This window comes from Callorhinus ursinus, unplaced genomic scaffold (genome assembly GCF_003265705.2).
Source record: "Callorhinus ursinus isolate GAN/ISIS: 27379988/994484 unplaced genomic scaffold, GSC_fseal_2.0 scaffold63, whole genome shotgun sequence".
NCBI lineage: Eukaryota > Metazoa > Chordata > Mammalia > Carnivora > Otariidae > Callorhinus > Callorhinus ursinus.
The window spans coordinates 4,447,252-4,471,786 of record NW_027397125.1 but is presented as its reverse complement, the minus strand read 5'-3'; the positions used below and the strand labels follow the sequence as shown (position 1 = coordinate 4,471,786).

At 36.8% G+C, this 24,535-nt stretch overlaps 1 protein-coding gene across 15 annotated transcripts in view; it reads left to right on the top strand.

Moving 5' to 3' along the window:
- The window catches only part of MLLT10 (MLLT10 histone lysine methyltransferase DOT1L cofactor), a 208,027-nt gene extending 183,876 nt beyond the window's left edge, over positions 1–24,151 (top strand). For all 15 annotated transcript variants that reach the window (XM_073885578.1, XM_073885577.1, XM_025891913.2 and 12 more), the window contains 9 exons: positions 5,662–5,779; positions 7,121–7,193; positions 10,144–10,298; positions 12,387–12,575; positions 13,002–13,090; positions 13,227–13,588; positions 14,612–14,708; positions 19,863–20,072; positions 22,359–24,151. In XM_073885578.1, coding sequence (XP_073741679.1) covers positions 5,662–5,779; positions 7,121–7,193; positions 10,144–10,298; positions 12,387–12,575; positions 13,002–13,090; positions 13,227–13,588; positions 14,612–14,708; positions 19,863–20,072; positions 22,359–22,403 — 1,338 coding nt within the window. In that variant the 3' untranslated portion in view covers positions 22,404–24,151. The remainder of the gene's footprint in view (positions 1–5,661; positions 5,780–7,120; positions 7,194–10,143; positions 10,299–12,386; positions 12,576–13,001; positions 13,091–13,226; positions 13,589–14,611; positions 14,709–19,862; positions 20,073–22,358) is intronic.
- Positions 24,152–24,535: the final 384 nt, after the last annotated feature.

Genomic DNA, 24,535 nt, shown 5'->3' with positions numbered 1-24,535 from the left:
AGCACTTCCCTTACTAAAAATAGTATTAAAATTTTTTCTGTTAAAATATATAATTCCATGTTAACATAAATAGATGAAATTTAGCCATTTTAGGTTCAGCTGTTGACTGAGGTCTTTCCAGTTCTTAAATTATTTCAATAGCTACTTTGGTCCTAGGGGGCTTAATTTTTTCTGCCAAAGATGGGTGATATATTGATTAGGTATTAACCAATTAGGAAACCTGCTTAGGATTGGTTGGTTATTCTGTACAGTCCTGTTGTCCAATCATGAGTGTTCATTGATGGTTTAACAACAATTTAATCCCTCCCACTACTTTATAGAAACTCAATTGTGGGGCATTTCAGCATTAGCCTAAACAATGGTTTTGAATACGTTAAGCTCCTAACAATTAGGGAGCAGTTTGGGGCATTGAATAATGTGGAATGATGCAATTGAACCTGACAGCTTTAACAGTCAGCCTACTCATGGGACCTGAAAGTTGTTCACACTTGGTTTCATCTCTCATCACACGCTGAGTATTAAAGCCTTACTGGTGGGAGCTGACACAGAAATGGGGTCTGTTATCAGAATATGTTTCATAGTGCAAAGTTTGAATTGAGTTGAAGAATATATGAAACTTTGCATTGTTCTCTAATTTTTCCTGGAAACTTTTCTAGTCAAATTGTGTTTGCAAATTGAAAAAATACATAAATTATCATTAAAATATTTGAATCCCTACATTATATTTGCAGTATTGCTGTGTTATTATAGCATACATAGATTGAAATATCATTGCATAATGAGACACTATCTAGTTTTTCTCAAGGAAATAGGTTTTAATCTTTGAAATATAGCTGTATTAATATCAAAATATAATCGATAAATGATATTCTTTAATGATATTGATGGAAAATATGGAAGTCATAATAGTGTATGAAATAATTTTTAAAATAAGCTAAAATTTGAATGCTTACCATGTGGCAAGAACTCTTTATAAGCCTTATATACTAGCTCAGTTAATTCTCACAGTATTCTTATGAGGTAGGTGCTATTATTAGTTCCATTTTTACCCATGGGAATTGAAGACAGAGCAGGTTAGCACCTTGCCTAAGGTGAGAGAGCTTGATTTATGGCAGATACAGTGATGATGAAAAGTTTTTTCTTCTAAGAATATATATGAAACTGAAAATTTTAAAAGTAATACTCAGTTTAGTGAGTCTGACAAGATTTTGGAAGAATGTATTTTTAAATCATATGCAGGGTTGGAACGCTTGAAGAAGCAGCTCTACTGTGTTTTAGAGCTTGTTTGATTTCAGTGTTTATTGACAGGTTAATTGTGCACTTAAGAAATGTATGAAGTTTCATATATCCACCTCTAGATGATGTATTGCTGTGATACTTTACAAAGGTGAAGTTTTTATAGGTTCTGTTCTCTCAAATTTAATTTTTGTTGTTTATTCTGTATTATTCTGCCTTTACCAACATTAGAGAGAAAAAAAAAACCCTAAATGAAAACATACACTTTTAAGTCTGATATTCAAATAACTGAGTGGGCGTTAGCCTGACTTTTTCCTACACAACCAACTCTTCTGGAAGGGGCCAAGTGCCTAGGAATTTGGTAGAGTTACTTTACAACTAGAGTTCTTTTAAAAACTTCTCTATGGTCATAAGCAGACATTTGGAATATAGGAGTGAACTGTTATCAACAGGGGAAATTTCAAGCTGAGATGTCATTTTAATCTTGTTAATATTTTAATATGGTCTGTGAATCTACTTAGGAAAGACTAATAAATTTCTTTGAATTTGAATACTGCCGTGGTAGAGATCTACATATCTTTCTAGATGTTTTAACATAATAACTTGCTCTAAATTTGCTTAGGGTTGTTGGACTCAGGCACCTAAACATATTTTTTTTTTCAAAGTGGCTTAAATTTACCTCAATAATTGAATAATTATTCAATTTATTCTTACTCTACTTGCCTTTGGGTCCATCTTGAAAAATAATTATATCTCTCAGGCGTTTACTAAAGTATTAGAGTAAGTGTCATATAACATCTTGAGTGGAAGTGGTTCCTTTCAATTATTAATTAGAGAAGGGAACAAAAAAGTCTAAGATATATATTAGAAGTTTATTATGGCAATATGAACTTACAATATTTATTAAATATTTTTATCTTGATCTAACCTAACACCTGTTTTCACATGTTGAGTAGATGATACGATTTCAGTGGGACACCATGAAGTCACGTAACCAGTTTGTTTTATAATCATTTTTTTTTTACAGATTTTATTTTTATTTGAGAGAGAGAGAGTACAGCAGGGAGAGGCAGAGGGACAAGCAGACTCCCGCTGAGGGAGGAGCTTGACTCAGGGCTCTATCCCAGGATCCTGAGATCATGACCTGAGCCAAAGGCAGATGCTTGACCAACTGAGCCGCCCAGATGCCCCTACAATCATTTTTTTGTTTTAACTTCTTATTTTAAATTAATTATAGATGTATATAGAAAAGTTGCAAAAGTAGTGGAGTTCACGGAAAGTTTTGGGTCTGCAAAATGTCCGACATTACGTGTATGCTCTCCTCAGTAAGTCACCCCCCCCCCCCCCCCCCCCCCACTCCATTCTCACTTACCCTTCTTCATTGCTACTAAGTAGTTGTAAATCTTTTCACTAAACTGATGGGGGTTTCTTGGCCCTGAGGTGGCAAGAGTTTTCGTGCGTTCTCAACATTAACCATTCTAAACATCATTTCAGAAGTATTGGCTAAGCAGTGTCAGACATTTGTGGATTTTTTAGTAACTCATGTTACCAATTAAAATGGTATTAATGACTTGAGTTTTAACGTAGAGTGGTTTAGATGTTTTAATACACCACAAAATGCTACCTGATAAAATTAATAACTTTTAATCTCTTTCCAAAGTTTCTGGTTTCAATAAATGCAATAGTTTTTAAAAAACAAACTACCAGATAATTTTTACTCATTCAGGGAATTTGGGAAATTGGTCATTTAGGATAATGGAGAATATATTCCCATTTTAGGTTTTTATTTTATTACTAATTTTACTTTTGGCTGGCACCTTTGTAAAATATAGACTTTCCTTTTTTGGAATTATGCTAAAGATGATTTATCTTCTTCTTGACGATAGTCATTATGCAAATCAGTTATAATGCAGTACTGCTTTCCATTTTGATCTTTTAGTATGGTGGGCTAATGTGTGATAGAATAACTAAGATAATTTGAAGACTACATCAAAAAATGTGAAGCTAATAAGGATAAATATAAAGCCCTTGCAGAAAGAGCCCTTCCTAAAAAAGTGTTTTTCTGAGGAGTAGGATCTTTTGATTCTTATCAAGAGACTACGACAGCTCATAAAACTGATAATTGGAACTAAAAAAGTGGTCCAAGTGGTACAGTATTAGTTATGTTTCAGCCGTTATAGCTGACTGCATGAAAAAGAGGAGTCAGGAGGCTGAGGTACAGATGCTAAGGCATTTAGCTGTCCCTGTTCTTTGAGCACCACTCTGGACTGTGCTTTCACTCTTGCTCCTATTTTTCTCTCTCTTCTTATACTGTTAGCTGTTGATTCTTGCTGCCAACAAATGTCTCAAGAACTGACTTTTATTCCTCTTTCTAATTTTCTACTTCTAATCTTTTATATGATAAGCTGATCTTTTTAGAATTATATCTAGAGTAAGAGCAAATTGGTTCTGCAAAGGGTATTTTTAAGTATATGGTATCTGAGATGTTTACACATGGGACTGGTAACATCTGGTCTTTCTGTCTGTTTGGTAATTTTTCTTACCTTAAGTTATTTTGCGAGTAGCCAAGATTTCCAGGTAGTTGACTTCTGGAGATGTAAAAAAAATCTTAAGTATATTTCCATTTGTGAATTGTATATTTTAGTATGCTATACTACTAAATACATGGGATCTAGTATGATCTTGAGGTTAAAATTATGCCTTACCTTTTACTGAGGGGCTAATGGATTGTTAAACAAGACTTTATAGTACAAACTTACTTTTTTTTTTAAGGTTTTATTTATTTGTTAGAGAGAGAGAGAGAGAGCACGAGAGGGGGGAGGGTCCGAGGGAGAAGCAGACCCCCCGTCGAGCAGGGAGCCTGACGCGGGGCTCGATCCCGGGACTCCAGGATCATGAGCTGAGCCGGAGGCAGTCGCCCAACCGACTGAGCCACCCGGGCGCCCCTAATAGTACAAACTTACTTTCTGTACACATCTTTAAGAAGAGGAAAAATGAAACCAAAAATTGACCAATTAAACTTAGACATGAAAGAATGAGCTAGAAAATATACCCCTTGAAACAGCGGAAGCATGGGGACAGGCATCTACACCACAGGCTGTTTCTGTGAGTTGTCAAGTCCAGTTTCCATGCCCAGTCAGTTGGCTAGAGGCCGTACATAACGTCGGGGTCTGAGTCTTTCCGGAAACACAGTTTATTTTCTGTAATATTTTGCTCACTATAACCACTGTGTTGTGTTGGTCTCTTGTGTGCAGTTGTACATGTTAGTGTGTCCCCATCTTTTGTTTTTGCTGTTACTCAGTTTCTTCATATTAGAAGTGCTTCAATCCTTTGAAATTATTTTCCAGAATTCTGTTCTGAAGTTACTGTACAATGATTTCATTTTTATAAAGCTTTGGTTGATTTCATTCATGAAAAAGAATATGAAGTCTACTTTACAAATTTGTGGTTTCTGTTAAATTTGAAAAGTATTTCAGGCTAGTAATAGCCGCCTTTGGGTAACAGTATTTTGTGTACAAGAGATTTGCTCTCAAAATGCCACATTTTAAGGTTATAATATTCTTAGAAAGTGGGAGAAAGTATTCACATCAAAGAAGGCATTTTTATTACATTGGATTACGCAAGACTTTGGCCAGCCTCCTTAGCTTCATCTGTTTAAGGGTTCATTTTCGCTTGTTTGGCACAAGTCCCAGTAGAGGCCTTCAGAATTGTGGTTAGCAACATGAATGAATTACAAACTTTGGACCAGCTCTCCAGTTAGTGGAGCTGGCTTCCTGCCAAAAAGACAGTGCCTTATATGGGGTCAGGGCAAAGCTGTGATTCGTTGAGCTCTGCATTGTATAGAAAACATACTTGTGATGCCTGTTTGCTTTCTTTTAAAATAAAAACAAAACAAAACAGGAAAAGCAGCAGGCTTCCAAGTCTATCAAAATAGGAAGTAACAGAATAGTGTGCAGGTTTTACTAATGACAGAGTTAAGCAATGGAAATATAGCTCTGTATAGTGAAAATAGTAAAAGTAGAAATTGGACCTTTTGACCTCCTTCGCCAGTCTGTGATGTAAGAGACTGAAGCATTTGTTTACCTGCCCTTATTTTGTAAATGGTTTAATAAGATTAAATAATTAGTCATATATTCACATGGTTACCATGCCATTGGGTTTTGTTAGTGACTAGCTACTCTGAAATTAAAGCAAGTATAACCTTGTGCCAGTCTTTATTTTTTTTTTAATTTGGAATTATGTGACTTTTCAAAAATTGAAATGTTGGAATGGTAAAACAAGTAATGAAATTTGCTCTTCAAAAAATTCAGGAATGTTTGCTTATATTTTTAGGTTGGAAAAAATAGTTACTAGGTCTGTTAGGAGGAAAAACATGAAGATATTTTCAAGTATAATTCATTTACCTTTGTAATTCTTTTCATTTAGGCAAATACCCTATCTGGATCTTCTCTTAGTCAGGCACCATCTCATATGTATGGCAGTAGATTAAATCCAAGTTCATCAATGGCAGCTCTTATAGTTCAGTCTGAAAACAATCAAACAGGTAAGTTTTCAAGAATTTTTAAATTCTCCCCCAATGTAATTCCCCCACCCCCACCATTGGCTCATTTTATTTGAAGAGTCTAAAGGTGTGGTTAATATAGGATTGTGCTGCAAACCCCCCCCCACCTTAACCAAAAGAGTCACAGTTGGAAGTAAATAGTGCACTGTGCTGCAAAATAGTGATGTGCTTTTTTTACTGTCTGAAATGTAAATGTTTAAGCAGAGCCATCGGCAGGCAGGAATGCAACAATGTCTCCTGTGACTTTTGTGATTGATGTGTTCAGTTCTCAGTTCTGTGCAATGAAAGTAACATAACACTGGGCTTTTCTGTGAATAGCCTAAACCTTTATTTGCATAATTCATGAAATTGCATTACACAAACTTGGTTTAGAAAAATCCTGTTAGAGAATTTCTACAGTGTTTAGTAATCCTGTGAATTTTTACCAGTTGACGTTTTGTAGCATTTGCCTCTTGTACTGTTTTAATGAGCCACTGGATTTGCTTTGTTTCATTCCATCCTTAAGGATTTGTTGACATGTCCAAGTAGTCATGCCTGTTTGGGGGAAGGGAATGGGTTTAGCAGTTCACCAAGAATGGATCAGTCATGTCTTTACCCTTTAAGGGTCAGAGGTTACCTGACTCAGAATAAGGGGAGGGCAATCTTGAAAGGGGCCAGATAGGGTGATTTTAGAAGGAACTGACTGTAGGAGAAATACAAGTTACTTTTCAAGCAGAGATATTCAGTGTTACCTAAGAATTATTTTGAAGAAATTAATTTTTTTCCTTTCTAAGTACAGAATATTCCTACTTGTTTTCGTCAACTTAAATTTTTAGTGTTTAATTTTATTCTTGGTGTGAGGATCCATGTAATATATGTAATTTTAGTTATGGTGTGTGGTTCTGTGTAATACATTATGCATTTTATGACTTGTCTTGGGATGCAAAGTGTTAAAAAATACAAAGCATAAGGATTTGCTGTGATAAGCATACAGATTAGCTGTCCACAGCTGTGATTCATTACTTTAACCGTAGAAATTAAAAGTGGCTGAGGGGAGGGTACTGCAAATGCAAACCACGCTTCTGTGCTGTAAAATTGAAAGGAATGAAAGAACGGAACATAATCCATGGCCTTCTACACCCACAAAAACGTGTAGGGACAACGCCTTACATGCCACAGTTCAGCAATTCTGAACTAGCAACATACTAGATCTTCTACTTTCATAGTAACTGCAAAGATAGTGGTAAAGGTTTTATGTATGTTTTAGGAAAAATCAGGGCAAGAGCTTAAAACCTCTTATCTAGTGAGAGTCACTTTATCAGCTATGAAATATTTACACTGCAGATCAAGATCTTGGAGACAATAGCCGCAGCCTTGTTGGCAGAGGAAGCTCACCCCGAGGAAGTCTCTCACCACGGTAAGCATTATTTACTCTGCAGAGTGTCGGCAAAGGAAACATTTTGAGATTTGGAAACTTCTTTATCTCCTATCAGAGCGTACATTTGTGTGAGGCTGTAAAAGCATTCTGTAGATAAGAAGCATGTCTGGACTGTTAAGAAAAATGATTCTAAATTAATTTGAATATTAAACACATGGTTAGATTTCTAAGCTTTTAAGAAGACATCCCTTTTCTTAGATTTCCAGTCAGTTTCAACTCTCTTGTTTTTATCATTTGTATATTTAGCTGCTGGTACTATCAAGTACATTAATTTGGCTCATTCTTTTTGGTCAACCTCTTAAAGCTACAAGACTCAAGGCTTTCAGCTTTGGGTTCCAGTTTTAGCTCTGTTGTGGGCAGTGCACTTAACCCTTTCATCTCTAGTTCCTAGTTCTTGGGGCTCATTTCTAAAATCCCTCTAGTTCTTGGGGTGCCTGGGTGGCTCAGTTGTTAAGTGTCTGCCTTCAGCTCGGGTCATGATCCCAGAGTCCTGGGATCGAGCCCCACATCGGGCTCCCTGCTCAGCGGGAAGCCTGCTTCTCCCTCTCCCACTCCCCCTGCTTGTGTTCCCTCTCTTGCTGTGTCTCTCTCTGTCAAATAAATAAATAAAATCTTAAAAAAAATAAAAAATAAAATCCCTCTAGTTATTGAGGCACCTGGTTGGCTCAGTTGGAAGAGCATTCAACTCTTGATCTTGGGGTCGTAAATTGGAGTGCCACATTAGGTGTAGAGATTACTAAGAAAAAAATAAACCTTTGAAAAAAAAAATCCCTCTAGTTCCTAAAATTGAATCTAAGTATAACACATTATTACATTGTTCTGTGAAATGGTCGTAGAGACTACATGGTAGAATCTAGGTACCTTGTGTAATGTATGTAAGGTTATTCCTGTTAGCAGAGTTCTTACCAGAGTTCTATGGAAAGGGTTGAATTTCTCTGAGCACAGTCTTAAGTGCCCCACATCTTCTGTTCTCAGTGGGGAGTATGGCAGAAGGGAATATTGTATCAATTTATAGAAAACGATGGAACTTTAGGCTGTGGCTCTCTTTTTATTAATTGTATTCTACTTTCAACTTCTATATCTTCTTTCAGTTTGTTTTCTCTCTGCTCTCTAATTTTGTAAACTGCCTCAAGCATGGTTAGACTGGGTGAGAATGGAGAACAGAAGGAGGTAAAAGCCCATTCTGGAGTCTTTTTTCAGCTGTGGGAAATGAACATTTTTCAGCTATGGGAACTTAAAAATTCTATTAAAAACAAAGATTTTTAATGTGAGGATACCATCAATATCTGTTGTTATATTGCTGATATATTGGTAATGTCTTCAGGAACATCAGTAATCTCTAATTTTGCTATTTTCTAGTGGTACATCCAGTAGTGTCTTTTCCTATAAAATTCCCGGGTGACCTAAAAGTAGTAGTATTTTTCCTAATTGAACTCTGGAGGAAATGAAATATTCCTTCTTTTTCAACTAGGAATCTGAAGCACACACTTGATAACATCAGTTGACCTAATCTATAATTTTATGCTGGTGATTATTTCTGTACTATTTTATTCCACTTTTCAAAGAAGAAAACTAATGGGCTTTTGCTCATGTTTAGTGGAGGAGGCATTTCTGTGTTCCATTCTTAAGCTTAAAATATCCTAGAAGCTATCCAGAAATTTTGCGAGATCCCTCAGTGCTATTTTGCTTATTAGCATAGTTCTTAGTTTTTCATTAGCTAAGTGGATAAAACAAAGTTAAACAAAAAATTTTACCAAATTATTTTTAGCATATATTTCCAACTTTATATTACCCTTTAAAAATCAGCCTGAAATGTAATAACCTAAATTATCCTGGCATAATGTACTGTTTGGAGAGGATGGTCAACTGTATGGAGCATGTGTGTTTACGTGTAGAATAAAAAAACCTCGTTTGTTTAACTTGTTGAAAGAGATTTGGTAGAGAAGCATACTGAGGCAGCGGCAGAACACTAGTGGGTTGTTAGAAGACCCGAGCTGCGCCCAGCTCTGCCCTTTACCAGCAGCGTGTCTTTGCCCAAGTCACTAAAACTGCATCGTGTTTCCTCATATAGAAATGGAACCAATAAGCCAGGTTTTGACTTCTCAGTAGGTTGTTACAAAGATCATATGAGATACTTCTGTGGAAACACTTTGGAAAGGCTAAAGCCCTTTCCTAATGTATTATGTTAGTGTGGAGGCTGGAGAGTAGAAGTGACCACGTTTGCTAATTTAAAACAAAAAATGGATGAGAGAACATTACATGTTCATCTTAATATAAGTAATATTTGTTTTGGAAGACTTTTGATTAAGTTAGTACCACTTGAAGTACAGATCCAAGGCATTTTAGAAAAATTTGTATAAAGGGTTCAAATAAAAATTACTTTGGGCTTGCTAATGCTCCTTAATCCTGTAAATACTAGAAAATCCATATTTTTTACTTTATAACAAAAGGCTCCTTCAAAATTATTAAAAATTTCTTTTTTAAAACTGGTGTTTGAGATTCTGTTGGTTTTAAATTAAAATGTTTTCTTCATTATTATAATTGTACAATGTTACTCTGTTATTTTATAAAAGCAGAATGGTGGAACTCTTCTCTTCTGGCTAATTATTTTAAAGTTTTCTAATACTGTCTTTCCCCCTTTTGTCTAAAGCTATATCAGTTCTTTTACAGCCTATTTCAGAGATTATTGGGGGGGTGTTTATATTTTCTAGTGGTTTTTAATTACTGAATATAGCCAGCTATTCCCCTGATTTTATAATTTGGGGAGGAAGAATGGTAATTACTCAATTTTAGGGTGGATTATGGTTTTATCATTCTTCCAGCATAGGCAGCCTGGAGTTAGAAGACTTACAGGGAAAGGGTCAGCATAAGGTACGAAATGTGAATGCACTCTCTTTCTGTTTAACCTGAAAATTAATATTTTCAACAGATCTCCTGTAAGCAGTTTACAAATTCGCTATGATCAGCCAGTCAACAGCAGTTTGGAAAATCTGCCTCCAGTAGCAGCCAGCATAGAACAGCTTTTGGAGAGACAGTGGAGTGAAGGACAGCAGTTTTTATTAGAACAGGGTACTCCTAGTGACAGTAAGTATTCTTTTCATGTCTTTAAAAGATGGACGGACAGACAGATGGATAGATGCGGCAGTCACACTTTATCAGTAGCAGTGAAATTACAAAATAATGTTTTGTATAATATGGCAAGAAAGTGTAGTGTAATGGTTTAATAGAACAGATTCTACAGTTTTACCACTGGATTTGAATCTTATCTTTACCTGTTATTAATGATAGGATCTTGGGCAAGTTTCTTAATGTGTACATTAGCTCCCATTTGTAGACTGGGAATAATAATGTATCTGTATCATAGTGTTGTTTTAAGTATTAAGTGGCATAAAAACTGTGAAGAAAATTGCCTAGCTCACAGCAAGCCCTGATCTGTTCAGTGGTTATTGTTACGGTTTTGAATTATTTTAATATTGGTACTTTGTTCTTACCAATTTTTAAATTTTACTGAAATACATGAGTTATATCTTAGCTTAATTGTTTGAAGAAAATTTGGCTTACCTCTGGAGAATTCATTTTAAAAAATGCATTTAGTCAGGGGCGCCTGGGTGGCTCAGTCCGTTGAGTGTCCAGCTCTTGGTTTCAGCTCAGGTCATGATCTCAGGGTTGTGAGATCGAGCCCCACATCAGGCTCCTCGCTCAGTAGGGAGTCTGCTTGAGATTCTCTCTCCCTCTCCTTCTGCTCCTTCTGTACCCCTAGAAATAATTTTGAAAAAAGTAAAAATAAAAATGCTTATAGGCAAATATGGTCCACCGTCTTCTTAATTTTATAATTTGGATAGGAAAATAAGAATTACTAAATTTATATATATTTTGTATTATTTATTAAATTATATAATATATGTATTATATATATATTTAGTATTTTTCAGTGTTAAGTATTAGGGAGGATCATGTGTGAAAAATGCTAAAAAAGCAAAGTTACTATAAGTGGCAGTTAGCTGGGGAAGTGGCCTCATGTTAAGGATACACATTTTTAGGGAAAAAATAATTTTTATCGTTTTGGGATATAGGCTTCTACTGCTTTATTGTATCAAAACAAAACATTTTGCTTATTGTTAGTAGACAAGTGCCGTAAATTGATATTTTCGGTTTTTTGTGTGCGTGTTGTTTTGTTTTATGAATGGTGCCTTGACGGAAAAATGCTAATTGTGAGGAAATTCATGCCAGGATAATCCTTTAAACATGATAGCTGGAGGACAGGTTTAGCTTAGTCTTATTGCATCTCATTTGGGTACACTGAGGGTTTCTTTGTAGTATCTTGAAGAGGAGGGATAAAAGTTAAATCCTTGGGAAATGACCATATATGTGTGTACCACTACACTTGTGTCTTTTTAAAGGCCCTGAGAGCATGTTAAACAAATACAACTTTTTAATATGTGTACGTAGAACTTTTAAAGTGTCCATCACCCTGGCATAACTACTCAGTGTTGTCAGTTGAGAGGTCCGAGTTGTGGAAGGAATTGAAACTATTTGAGGTGATGAGGCAGGACAGAAACCGCCTGTTTACGGAGGATCGGCTTTTCTCTGGGAGCTGGGAGTGGGGGTTGTGGTGCGTGCACACTGCCCCCTGCTGGGGGATGTGTGGATCAGCATGCCAAGCAGCTGCGCGTGGAGACTTCTCACCCAGGGTCTGGTGGCATGCTTAGTTTAGCCAAGCAGCACACAGAAGCTTGTGCTCTTTATTGCGGTGAAGGATATTGGTGTGATTCTTTCCCATTTTAAATATGGATTTTAATGAAAAATTATGGCAGGCACTGAATTTTTAATTAGGTTTTTATTTTGGTGAAAATAAGATGTCATCATTTTTCTTTGAGAATGGAAACTACCTAGACCAGATGGGTGGGGTTTTTTTGATATGTGGCAACAGAGTTTCCAGAAGGTACATCTAGGACCAATGTCCCCTTATGCTTATATATACACATAATATATTGTGGTCTATTTATATCTATGTATAAATTTGGAAATAAAACCTAGTAATTTGGGGATGCTTTACAGAATTTCTACTTTCCTATTTTAACTTATTTTGAAAGTTATTGACGCTTCTGTCTGTAAAATACTTAGTCCTGTGTGGGAACTTATCTTTATTAAAACCATCCAAATGTTTGCTAGTTTTAGGAATGCTAAAGTCATTACACCAACTTCAAGTTGAAAATCGGAGATTGGAAGAGCAGATTAAAAACTTGACAGCCAAAAAGGAACGTCTTCAGTTATTGAATGCACAGCTCTCAGTGCCTTTTCCAACAATAACAACAAATCCTAGTCCGTCTCATCAAATGCATGCATTTTCAGCACAGAATGGTAAGTGTGAAAATACTTACTGCATATCTAAGAAAAGTAGGATCGACTTTCAGTATCTTTTTCATAATAAGTGAATAATAACTGGTTACCATTTATATGAAGAAGTAGAAAAGGAATGATAGGTTATTTTCAAAGAACATGAAGAATCTGTTAAGTGATCAACTTGAATTTGCTCTAGCTTCTTTAGTACGTAATTTAACTATAATAGTTATTGAAATGCGTAATGATCTCTTTATTGATTTAAAGCCATAGTACTCAATAGAGTTATAGATTTTTCCCTTTAAACTGGTATTAGGCATAGCAAGACTTAATATTTAAGTGTTTTTAATGTGGGCTTCAGGATAAGCTTTTAGATAAGCCTTTAATCTTACACATAATGTCATTTAACAGGGTAAATAGGCTTCTTTTTGTCTTTTATTATTCTAGCTCCTACCACTGATTCCTTGAACAGCAGTAAGAGCCCTCATCTAGGAAACAGCTTTTTACCTGATAATTCTCTTCCTGTATTAAATCAGGTAATTTTGGTGTGGTTAGTTTCATTTCTGTGTTTTTCTTATGAACAATAGTATATCACATTAAATGGTTTAAGATGATTTTAAACAGTTTTGCTGTGTTCTTTCTAACTTAAGTTCCTATTCTTTTTTACGTTAGGACTTAACCTCCAGTGGACAAAGCACCAGCAGCTCTTCTGCTCTTTCTACCCCACCTCCTGCTGGGCAGAGTCCAGCTCAGCCTGGCTCTGGCGTTAGTGGAGTTCAGCAGGTCAATGGTGTGACAGTGGGGGCCCTGGCTAGTGGAATGCAGACTGTAACATCCACCATTCCTACAGTGCCTGGAGTGGGTGGAATAATTGGAGCTTTGCCAGGTAACCAACTGGCAATTAATGGCATTGTAGGAGCTTTAAATGGGGTTATTCAGACCCCTGTCACAATATCCCAGAACCCTGCCCCCCTCACCCACACAACTGTACCACCTAATGCAACACATCCAATGCCAGCTACACTGACTAACAGGTAAGAAACGCACGTAATAGATTTTGGGTTCTTTAGTGCAACATATAGTACCAGCATTGTCCATGCTTTCAAATTGGGGTTTTTAATGGGCTTCTTGTAGATGGAATCAACAAGAAATGAAAATCTAGCAAACTTCTAGATTAAGTGTATTATTCTAAGAGCCATTTATTTTTGAAATTTAAGTAATTCAGATTAAAACAAAACTAAATCACCTTTAGTAATAAAGCGTTAAATATATTCTGTGCTAAAAATTTCATTCTTGATCTGTCTTATCTCCCCTTGTATATTGCCTTCATGTATCATAAATTTTGAAGAAAATATTGTAATGAAGATCGTATATGAATGAATATTGATTTCTTAAAATTCAGCTGTGCAATTTTGCTAGTTTTATAAGTAAAGATTTTGACATAGGATGAAGGCCTATATCAAATTATCTTGAATTTCCTGTGAGTGAAACTGTTTCATGGTACTGGAGTTTCATTTGACTGTTCAAAATAAGGGGATTAAAGCCATGTTGTTACTGAACATACATTTGAGGAATAAATCGTTTTAAATGGATTTGCAGTGGATACTAGTAAACTGTTTTTCTGGCTCCCTTTTCTTTGGTGTTTAATTTTACTCTCCATTGGGACCATTAAAAAGGGTTAGGTAAAGTGAATTAGTAGTTGGGATTTTTCCTTGTTTTACATATATGCTATTTAGTGTGGGTTAAATTATCCTTGAGTAAGTAAAAATTATTACGTGCGTGTTACAAACACATTTAAGTTTCTATTCCATAAAGTCCTGAGTGCCTTCTTGGTTTATAATAAAAAGGAAAACAAAGCATTTCTTGACAGTGTGAATTCTTATTTACCTGTATATACACGAGAGAGAGAAATGTGTACGTGATTGTTAACAGAAAGTATTATATTTAGATTTGACTTGTTAACTCATTAAACACCAAACTGAAAAGTTGTTTTTCATTTTACATTTTAAGAAACGTTAAAGATATAGTAGAAAGTAAGAATTTTAATCATTTTTCAGTGCCTCAGGACTAGGATTACTTTCTGACCAGCAAAGACAAATATTTCTTCACCAACAGCAATTTCAGCAGTTGTTAAATTCTCAACAGCTCACGCCAGTAAGTTCTTCCTTTTGATAATATTTGATTTTTATTAGGAGCAAGTGTTCTAGGCTGTAATAGACATTCAGCATGGGTACAGACTTACCCATTTTGTGAAATAGCATTATCGGATGCATAACCCCCAAAATAGGTTGTCTTGCCATTTGGTATAGTCCATGATTCCTGTAGTGACATTATATTGATTCGTTTACAAATTTCAGAACATACACTGTGGGGCTCTTGTAGACTCTGGTAATGTGGTGCTGAATAAGACTTTGTGTTTTCATGGGGTTTCATTCATCACCTCCATTCTGGAGGTGGACAGTAAACAAATGTGTGGGTGTAGTGATTGGCACTGAAAAGAAAAATGAGGGGGAGGTTAAAGGGATAGAGGAACAGGGGGACGGGGGCCTCATCTTAGATAGCAGAGTCTTGCCTCTTTGAGTAGGTGACTTTTGAACACAGACCTGAATAAGAGTTGAAGGAACATGCATTTTTGACACGGGGGAATGGAAGAGCAGCACTGAACAGGCCCGCATGTGTGTGTTTGGGGTACTGGAGCGAAGGCCGGCATGACTGCAGAATAAGGGAGAGGCTAGTGCAGAGGAGACGAAGTCACGGGTGGGCCGTGTTTGGCTGTCTGTGGCAGGAAATTTAAATTCTGCGTATGATGAAAAGCCATTAATGATTTTTTTTTTTTAACTTTTCTATTGTGGAAACTTTCAAATGTATCAAGATAGTATATAGTATACTAGTTTTAATAATTACCTCAACTTTAAAAATCTTGTTTCATATATCCTTACTTTTTCTTTCAGGGTTATTTTAAAGAATTAATTGGAAGATTTGAACAGAATAGTGACATGATAACAATTCACACTTTTTAAAGATTAGCTTAGCCGTTGTATGGGAAATTGTATGTGTTGGGAGGGGAGATGGTAGCAAAAGGAGAAACAGGGAGGCTATTGGAGTAGTCCAGGTAGAAGATGTGGTATCTTAAATAGTAGGATCAATGTGGGGGAGAACCGTCTGGGATTGTGTATTTTGAAGATAAAACCAACAAGACTTGTTTGTCAGACGTTGACGGTAAAGAAGAGTCCTAAACAATGGGATGTTGAGTTTTACTGAGATTTGGAGGACCTGAAGGACCGGAAGGAACAGCCGGTTTTGGAGAGAAAGCAGTTCTGTTACAGACATAACTAAGGTGGAGATGTCTATTTAGATATTCAAGTGAGGTGTAGACCAGACAGTTGTGTGAGTCTGGGGTCCCGGGAAAGGGTTCAGTTGGAAATACACATTTGGGGTCATCGCTGCATATATGATACTTAGATTTGCAAGATTTTATGAGATCAGTAGGGAATGAGGACTGATGTCTGAGGACTGAGCCTTGGATAGCCTGGAAGAGGAACACAATCCTAGTAGAGGATGTGGGAAAAAAGTGACCAGTGAGTTAAGAGGGGAACTGAGAGTGGTGTCCTTGGCTTCACGTGAAGCAAATGTATCAACAAAGGAAGGACTCGGCTGTATAAAAATGCTTCTGGGAGGACAAAGTAAATTGACCATTGAATTTGGCTGTCTGGAGGTTTTGACAATTGTGGTGAGAAGTAAAAACCTCCTCGAATGGTTCCAAAGAAAATGGCAGGAGGGGAAGTGAAGATGGAGTATTGGCAGCTCCAGACACTTCGCTCTAAAAAAGCAGAGAAATGAGCAGCTAATGGAAAAAGACGTGGTCTAAGGGGGAAGTTTCTATTCACTTTGAATATGACAGCATATGTATGTGTTGGTGGGAGCAGGAGAGAGGAAGGATAACAGCAGCAAGGTTCTTCAGAGGGACAGAGACGGAGGGGACTGGCGGGCAGCATCCCACTGTATGATGAGGGCAGGCGGAGCAGCTGTCAGAGGGTTTTTATGACAGGAGGTTGAGGAAACCCACTTTCAATGTTTTCAGTTTTTAAAATTACAATTAAAGGCATCAGGGGCGCCTGGGTGGCTCCGTTGGTTAACCATCTGTCTTCAGCTCAGTTCATGATCTCAGGGTCCTGGGATTGAATCCCACATCGATCGGGCTTCCTGCTTAGTCGGGCGTCTGCTTCCCCCTCTCCCTTTGTCCCTCCCCCTGCTTGTGCTCTCTCTCTCTTCCTCAAATAAATAAATAAAATCTTAAAAAAAAAGAATTATAAGGCATCATCTGAGGGAGCTAAGAATATTGGTGGTCAGATGAGAGAAAAAAATGTGGAATGGGTATCTTGGAGAAGAGAGGAAGAATTGACTAACCTGGCTGGCTCATTTAGTAGAGGGTGTGACTCTTGGGGCTGTAAGTTCGAGCCCCATGTGGGGCGTAGAGATTTACCTAAAAATAAAATCTCGAAAGAAAAAAAGATTGGAACTGTGTGGCTCACATGCAGAGACGTTCTGGCTGGCTTTGTGCAGTCCTAAACCTAAAGCCAGATGGGTTGATGTATCTGTGCAACTATCTCCAGCTCCATTTCCCTAGCATAGTTCGTTGAGTTAGACTGCTTGGAAAATGCACTATTTAATTAGCTCAGAGTTTCAGCCTTTGTTTGTAATTTCTTTCTAAGTATTTACCCGGAGTGCCTGGCTGTCTCAGTCGGTGGAGTGTGTGACTCCTGATCTTGGGGTTGTGAGGTGGAGCCCCACGTTGGGTGTAGAAATTACTTAAAAAAATCTTTAGGGTGCCTGGGTGGCTCGGTCGGTTAAGCATCTGCCTTTGGCTCGGGTCAGGATCCCAGAGTCCTGGGATTGAGCCCTGCATCGGGCTCCCTGCTCAGTGGGGAGTCTGCTTCTCTCCCCCCCCCTCTCCTCCCTGCTCGTGCTCTCTCTCTCTCTCTCTCTCCCCCCCCCCCCCCTAGGTCTCTCCCCCCCAAATAAATAATCTTTAAAAAAAATAAAATTTTTATAAATAAGTAAATAAAATGTATGTACCCATTTTTTTGCTTTAGTCAAAAATATATTGAAAATACTTGTTTTGATTGTAGATCATCATTTTCACTGTTACTGTTCTTACAATGGTATAAAGATAGACTGTATATAAATTCTTTAATGCTTACACTAAAATGTGATCTTGTTTTCTTATCTCTCTTCTTAATGCGAAGTACTAAGATTCTGTTTATTTGGGGTCCTTCCTCTTAATCAAGATTATTATTAGTAATAGTACATGTAGATGACTCATTTCTAGAACATGGTTCATTAAGGGGGTTTTAGCACACATTGTTGCTCAAAGACCACAAGAACTGAAGTTGTTTAAATCTGTCTTTTCGGGCGCCTGGGTGGCTCAGTTGGTTAAGTGACTTCCTTCGGCTCAGGTCATGATCCTGGAGTCCCAGGATCGAGTCCCACATCGGGCTCCCTGCTCGGCAGGGAGTCTGCTTCTCCCTCTGACCCTCTTCCCTCTCGTGCTCTCTCTCTCTCAAATAATTAATTAATAAATAAATAAATAAATAAATAAATAAATAAATAAATAAATAAAAATTCTATCTTTTCTTTGTCAGCCAAGATTGTGGGGTGAACTTTGTTCGTTTATAAGCAGCGCGTTTGCCTCTAAGTCATCCTGATTTCTCCCGTCTTAAGAAAAACTCTTGCTTGACCCTCCTCCCCTCACCAACTGCTACCCTGTTTTTCTGCTTGCTGTCTCCTCCCAGATGGCCTTCATACTGCTAAGTCCAGTAGACAGTTGTCATTCTTCTTACTTGATCTGGCAAAAGCATTTGACGGAGTTGATCACTCCCTCCTCCTTGAAACACTTTCTTCCCTTAGCCTTCAGGAGCCCACATTACTGCGGTGTTCTTCTTGCATAACCATTCATTCCTCTCTTAACCTCAGCCTGAGTCACTTTCAGAGTAACCTAGTATTTTAGTGATCTCCTCCAGTCATAGACCTTCGAATATTTTTCTCCAGTCCAGCTTTAAACATGTGCAGATGTTACATCTTCAGCCCAGGCCCATTTCTGGAATATCAAACTTCTGTATCCAACTACTCTCTTGATATCTCCACTTAGATATTTTAATAGACATTTCAAGCATAACATGTCCAAAACTGAACTGCTAATCTGTCACAAACCTGCTCCACACATAGTTTTGCCTCCCTCTGCCAAAGGCAACACCGATTTATAGTTGCCCAAGCCCAAAACCTTGCAGTCATCCTTCACTCTCTCATCTGACCCCTCACATTGAATCCTTCCAGAAGTCCCAAGTCAGATTGTGTCACTCCTCGGCTTAAAACCTTCCCCTGGTTTCCCGTATTACTTTGAGGAAAAGCCAAAGTGTTCACGGCCCACCACCATGAGGCCCGCGTTCTCCCCTTGTCTCCTTCTTGTTCACTTGTCCCCAGCTTGCCCCTGGTCTCCTTGCCATTCCTCGATCACACTGGATATGCTCCCACATAGTCCCTGAGCCCTGACTGTTCCTTCTTCCTAGAAATCTCCTCCCTTTCCCCATATCCATATAGTGAATTCCCTCCTTGCCTCCAAGTCTTTGTTCGCGTGAAAACCACCCTGACCTATCTGAGATTTCCACCCCCCCCATACTGTCACCCACACATTGCTGTTTACCCTGATCCTTACCAATAATCATATCCTAACATTTTTGTTGGTCTCTCTGTCTTCCCCTCAGGCCGAGCACGGACGGGCAGAGATTTTTTTTCCCCCACTGATGTGGCTCAGAACAGTGCCTGGCACGTAGTAAACACTCAAGAAATCAAATACATACTTGCTGCAAAGAATAGTCTCATAACTACACCAATGAAGCACTCTTTGTTGGCATGAATGAGAACTTTAAAAGTTATTTTTATGTTCCCAGAATTGGGAATGAGAATGGCCCACATTCTAAAGTCAGATCCAGATAACTTGTGACTTCTAAGTTGCCGTTGCCCTTAATTATCATGGATAACCCAATTTGAATAGAGGTCTCCTATATTTATTTGCTCTGTTTTGAAAATAAGCCATTCACTAGTGATATTGACATTTTATAATAGATGGTTATTATCTAGTGCACTATATTTTTCCAGATAAGACACTTGTTTTCTTTCTTAGTAGTATAAATGTGACTTATATTTAAATATCTAACATTAAAGTAAAAAAGAAAATAGAAAAGTCAGGCTTTACTGACTGCTGAATTCTGTGACTGGGAACTCATCTTCTCCCACATGTTTTTACCAAAGGAACAACATCAGGCCCTTCTGTATCAGTTAATGCAACAGCATCACCACCAGCAGCACCACCCACCTGAACTGCAGCAGCTCCAGATCCCTGGGCCAACACAGATCCCGATTAACAACCTGCTTGCAGGTACTCAGGCACCGCCACTTCACCCAGCCACCGCCAACCCGTTTCTCACCATCCATGGCGATAACGCAAGTCAGAAAGTAACGGTAAGTATCTTTGCTTTATTATTAATCTTGGGAAATAATAAGAATTTTATTGATTAATCAGAGATGACAGTCTCTTTAGCTTTTCTCTCTTATTTAAAAAAAAAATATATATATATATATTATTCCCCTGATAATTTCTTCTTAAAACCAGTTGTTTCAGCAGCTGGATATTGTAAACATGAAGGACCCAAGCCAATTTATATATCCCCTAAGTACATTAGTTTAAATTTGTGCATATGGTTTGAAGGACGTTTTATAATTCACCAAATTGGAAATGAAAATGTGTTTTAGTTATAATAAGTGGAATGGGACAGTCCATTCAAAAGATAATAGTTGGTGCTTTTTGATGAACTTTTGTTCAGTTATTTTGTTTAATTATAGAACCAGTCTAGATAATTTTGGAATATTTTTTTACTTTGCTTTAAAGTACTTTGTAAAACTGAATCATATTTATAATAAAATTAATATATAAATTTTAGGGCACTCCAGTTACTCTGCCAGATTAATTTTAAAAAGAAAAGTAAATCATAATTATATTTGTAATGGAATTTAAATTATTAATTTCACTTAAGCGATAGCCTCTTACCTTTTCAGTGTACCAGTTAAGGTAAATTAAAAATGGATGCAGGAACAGTGTACTGTACATATGGTAGCGCACATTTTAAGGCTGTTTCTTTCTATTAATTCTCCTCTTCAATTAGGTCTACTTTACTGGAGTATAAGTGTTTCCCCTAAATTCGAGTTCAGGGCAGAACCCTGTTAGAGGAAGGATATTGGGATATAGAATGGAGACTGGACGTCAGGAAAAGGAAGAAGGGAAAGAATGAGGTGGGAGACTTGGCAAATCACAGTGTGAAAAGTCACAATGTTTGCTATTTCCCATTACTTTGAAAGCTTGCTGTTTACTGTGCTGTTAGTCTTCAGAAACTTTAGTTTGTATTGAGTAACAAGAGTTGGTTCAAAATGCAGGATTCATTGGTTTTCATCAACTCTTCAATGCCTTTGTTCCCCCCGTCTCTGACTTCCTGATTGTGAATACTCCTGTCGCTATCATAAACCTAGTCACCTCTCCAGTGTTTTACAGACGTGGGAAATTTCCGTGAGTCTGTATTAATTTAGGGATTTTTTATATACTGTTTTTTCCTCTTTTTCAAATTTTTTCTTGCATTAAAAAGCAAACTACAGGCATACCTTGGAGATAGTGCGGATTCAGGTCCACACTACTGCAATAAAGTAAATGTTGTAATAAAGTGAGTCAGATGAATGTTTTTGTTTCCCAGTGCATATAAAAATTATGTTTACATTATACCGTAATCTGTCAAGTGTGCGATAGCATTATGTCTAAAAAAAGCACATACCTTAATTTAAAAATGCTTTTTATTGCTAAGAAAATGCTAACCATCATCTGAGCTTTCAGTGAGTTGTAATCACTGATCATAGATCCCTGTAACAAATATAATAATGAAAGAGTTTGAAATATTACAAGAATGACTAACAATGTGACATAGAGATAAGAATTGATCAAATGCTGTTGGAAAAGTAGTACCAATAGACTTGCTTGACACAAGGTTGCCACCAGCCTTCAGTTTGGGGGAAAATGTAATAAAGTGATGCTTAATAAAACGAGGTTTTTTTTTTTTTTTACAAGCTACCTTTTCCTGAGTGATACAGTATGGAATGTGTTTTTTAATGGAAAACTACAATAATAAATAAGAAAGTAAGCAGTATTAAGTACCTAATGGGAGAAAAGCAAGGCTGGGAAATAATATTTATGAGTACCCCACTGTGTGCCAGGCATCTTTGTTAGATAACAATAGTATATGTGATTTCAGTCTTGAGGGTCTTTAAAATTTTTTTTATAGATTAGTAAAAGGAGACTCAAAGAGGTTAAAGCTTAAGGGACAAATGGCACATGTGGGATAAGAACCCATGACTTTGTTAGTCCATAAAAATTCATTTTCCCCAATACCACGTTACTACTTCCGTGGACAAGTCAATTTGGGGGATGATTTCTACATCCGTTCTCTGTATGAGTTCTGTCCTTTCAGATGGGCCTTTCTGTCTTTGTATACTGCTGAAGTTAATATAAAGCAACTGATAATGTTTACCAGTAAACTCATGTCTTTATTTTGTGCTGAAAAGTAGTCATGCCAACTTGTAGAAAAAAATGAAATCGCCACATATACCACCTTTTATCTCTGTTATAATTCCAGTTTAAGAGATGATTACCACAAGTGTGGGCCACGCATTCATTTACCTAATGCCTTTGATTTTGTTTAACTGCAGAGACTTAGTGATAAAACTGGGCCTGTCACTCAAGAGAAAAGTTGACACTTGAGAAACCTCTGGATTGCCTCACCTGCTGCTCTAGCACTTCATCTGGCTGCCGTTGCAGCCCTCCTACACCCATGAAGAAATGCGACAAGAAGTGAACTGCACAACAAAGGATTAATTGCCACAAGGACTTGCTTGTAAGGCTTTGATTAATTTTCTTGTTGCTTTGTTGCACTGAAATGGAATTCCCATATATCCCCCATCCCTCAACCCAGATTTTTTTGAACTTTGAAAAAAAAATTTTAATAACTAACTTTTGTCAATGAAATAATTTACATGCAATGAATTTATCAACCTAAGAGGAATTTAATATAGTTGGTGCGCAACTAATTTTGTTATAAATTGGAGAGACGAACAGCAAAACTAAAGACTTGTTCCATTTATAAACTTCGATTTTGTTGTACAAGTTAGAATATGAAATACAATCTTTTGTTTGGGTTATAGTATGCTCGCTCTGTGAGTCAGATCTTAAGACAAATTTTAAGGAACTGTCCAATATCTTCTATTGGAGTTTTATTGGTTAAGTATTGCAAATTAATAGGTCATCAACTGGGACTTGGCAATCTTTGTTATAAAAATTTTCTTTGTAATGGGATTTGGCCAGTTTTGGTAATTAAATTAGAATGGTAATGTCTGCTTCTGCTAAAGGTAATTTTCTTTTGCTAAATACTTTTTTTTTTTTTAATAAAGTGCTGAGACCTACTCATATTTTAAAGTAACTACTCATATTTTGAGTTAAGTGAGTTCTAAGGCTGCTGGGGGAACCAGATCAATTCAGAGTGAAAGATTTCTTCCAGAAAGAGGGGCCACTCTGGAAACTGCTGGTAGGGTTTGGCCTGAATCAAGTGCCTATTAGTACCTCCATTGTGTTGAAATGGCTCTAGACAGCTGAGCTTGCACTATCGTCAGTCCTTAATACGTACGTAGTAGGAATAGTCCGTGTTGCACCAGCAGCCTTCCCCATGGTTCTGCCTTTATTAAAAACTTTCTATGCCACTGTAGATAGCTCAGGCAAAACTATTACCTGGGTATTTGTCCACTAATGAGTCACAAGGAAAATGAGTGGATTTGGTAAGAAATTTTTTTTTTTTTTTTTTTTATAATTTAAACAACTTCCCATTTACTGACAGTGATTTCAAACAAAACAACTACAGTTCCTGAAACAGGTGAAATTTATATTTACAGTCCTTATACTTTGGGTAGCCACACTCCTGGTGTGACAGTATGGCAGAGTATAAATTGAACAATTGGGGATGTAATCATTGAACTGTTCTTAAATGTGTGAATTATTAGTGGAAAAGACCCAGCTGTAATTAGACCTCCACTGTGTACTTAGCTGGAAGAACATGTTAATTCTGCAATATGTCTCTTGGTTAAACATTGCACAGTTCTTACCTCATTTCTGTAAATAAGGTTTTGTGAATCTGTTTTGTATTGTGAAAAATTCATAAGATAACATTGATATTTTGATTTGTAATATTTCTAATTGGTAGATTTAATTGAAAAGTAAAATTAATTTATTTTTATATGTTCAGGGGAATTTTAAAGAAAGTCAAATCTTTTGTAGATAATTAAAAAAATCGGTGTGGTTTATTTTACTTATTTAACCCACTGGTTGTTATTCTGTAACAATTTGTATAAATGGTAAATTTTGAATGTGTTGTTATTTTACCTAGATGTAAAATTCCACATGTATTAAAGAAAATGTACAAAGTTTTTGTTAATAAAATTTAATAATGTTTATAACTCTGTGCCATTCCTTTTTCCAGTTTTATTAAGATATAATTGATATGCCATACCGTGTAAGCTTAAGGTATACAATATAATGATTTGACTTGTATGTATTGTGAAATGATCACCACAGTAAGTTTAGTTAACATCCATCGTCTCGTGCAGATAAGAAAACAGGAGAATGAAAAAAAAGTCTTTGTGATGAGAACTCTTACTATTTACTCTCGTAACAGCTTTCAAATTATCATACAGCAGTGTTAACTGCCTTAATACTGTACATTATATCCTAGTACTGATTTATTTTATAAAAGGACATTTTTACCTTTTGACCACATTCATCCAATTCTCTCTCATCCCAGCCCCGCCCTCTGGTAACTGCAAATCTGATCTCTATGAGT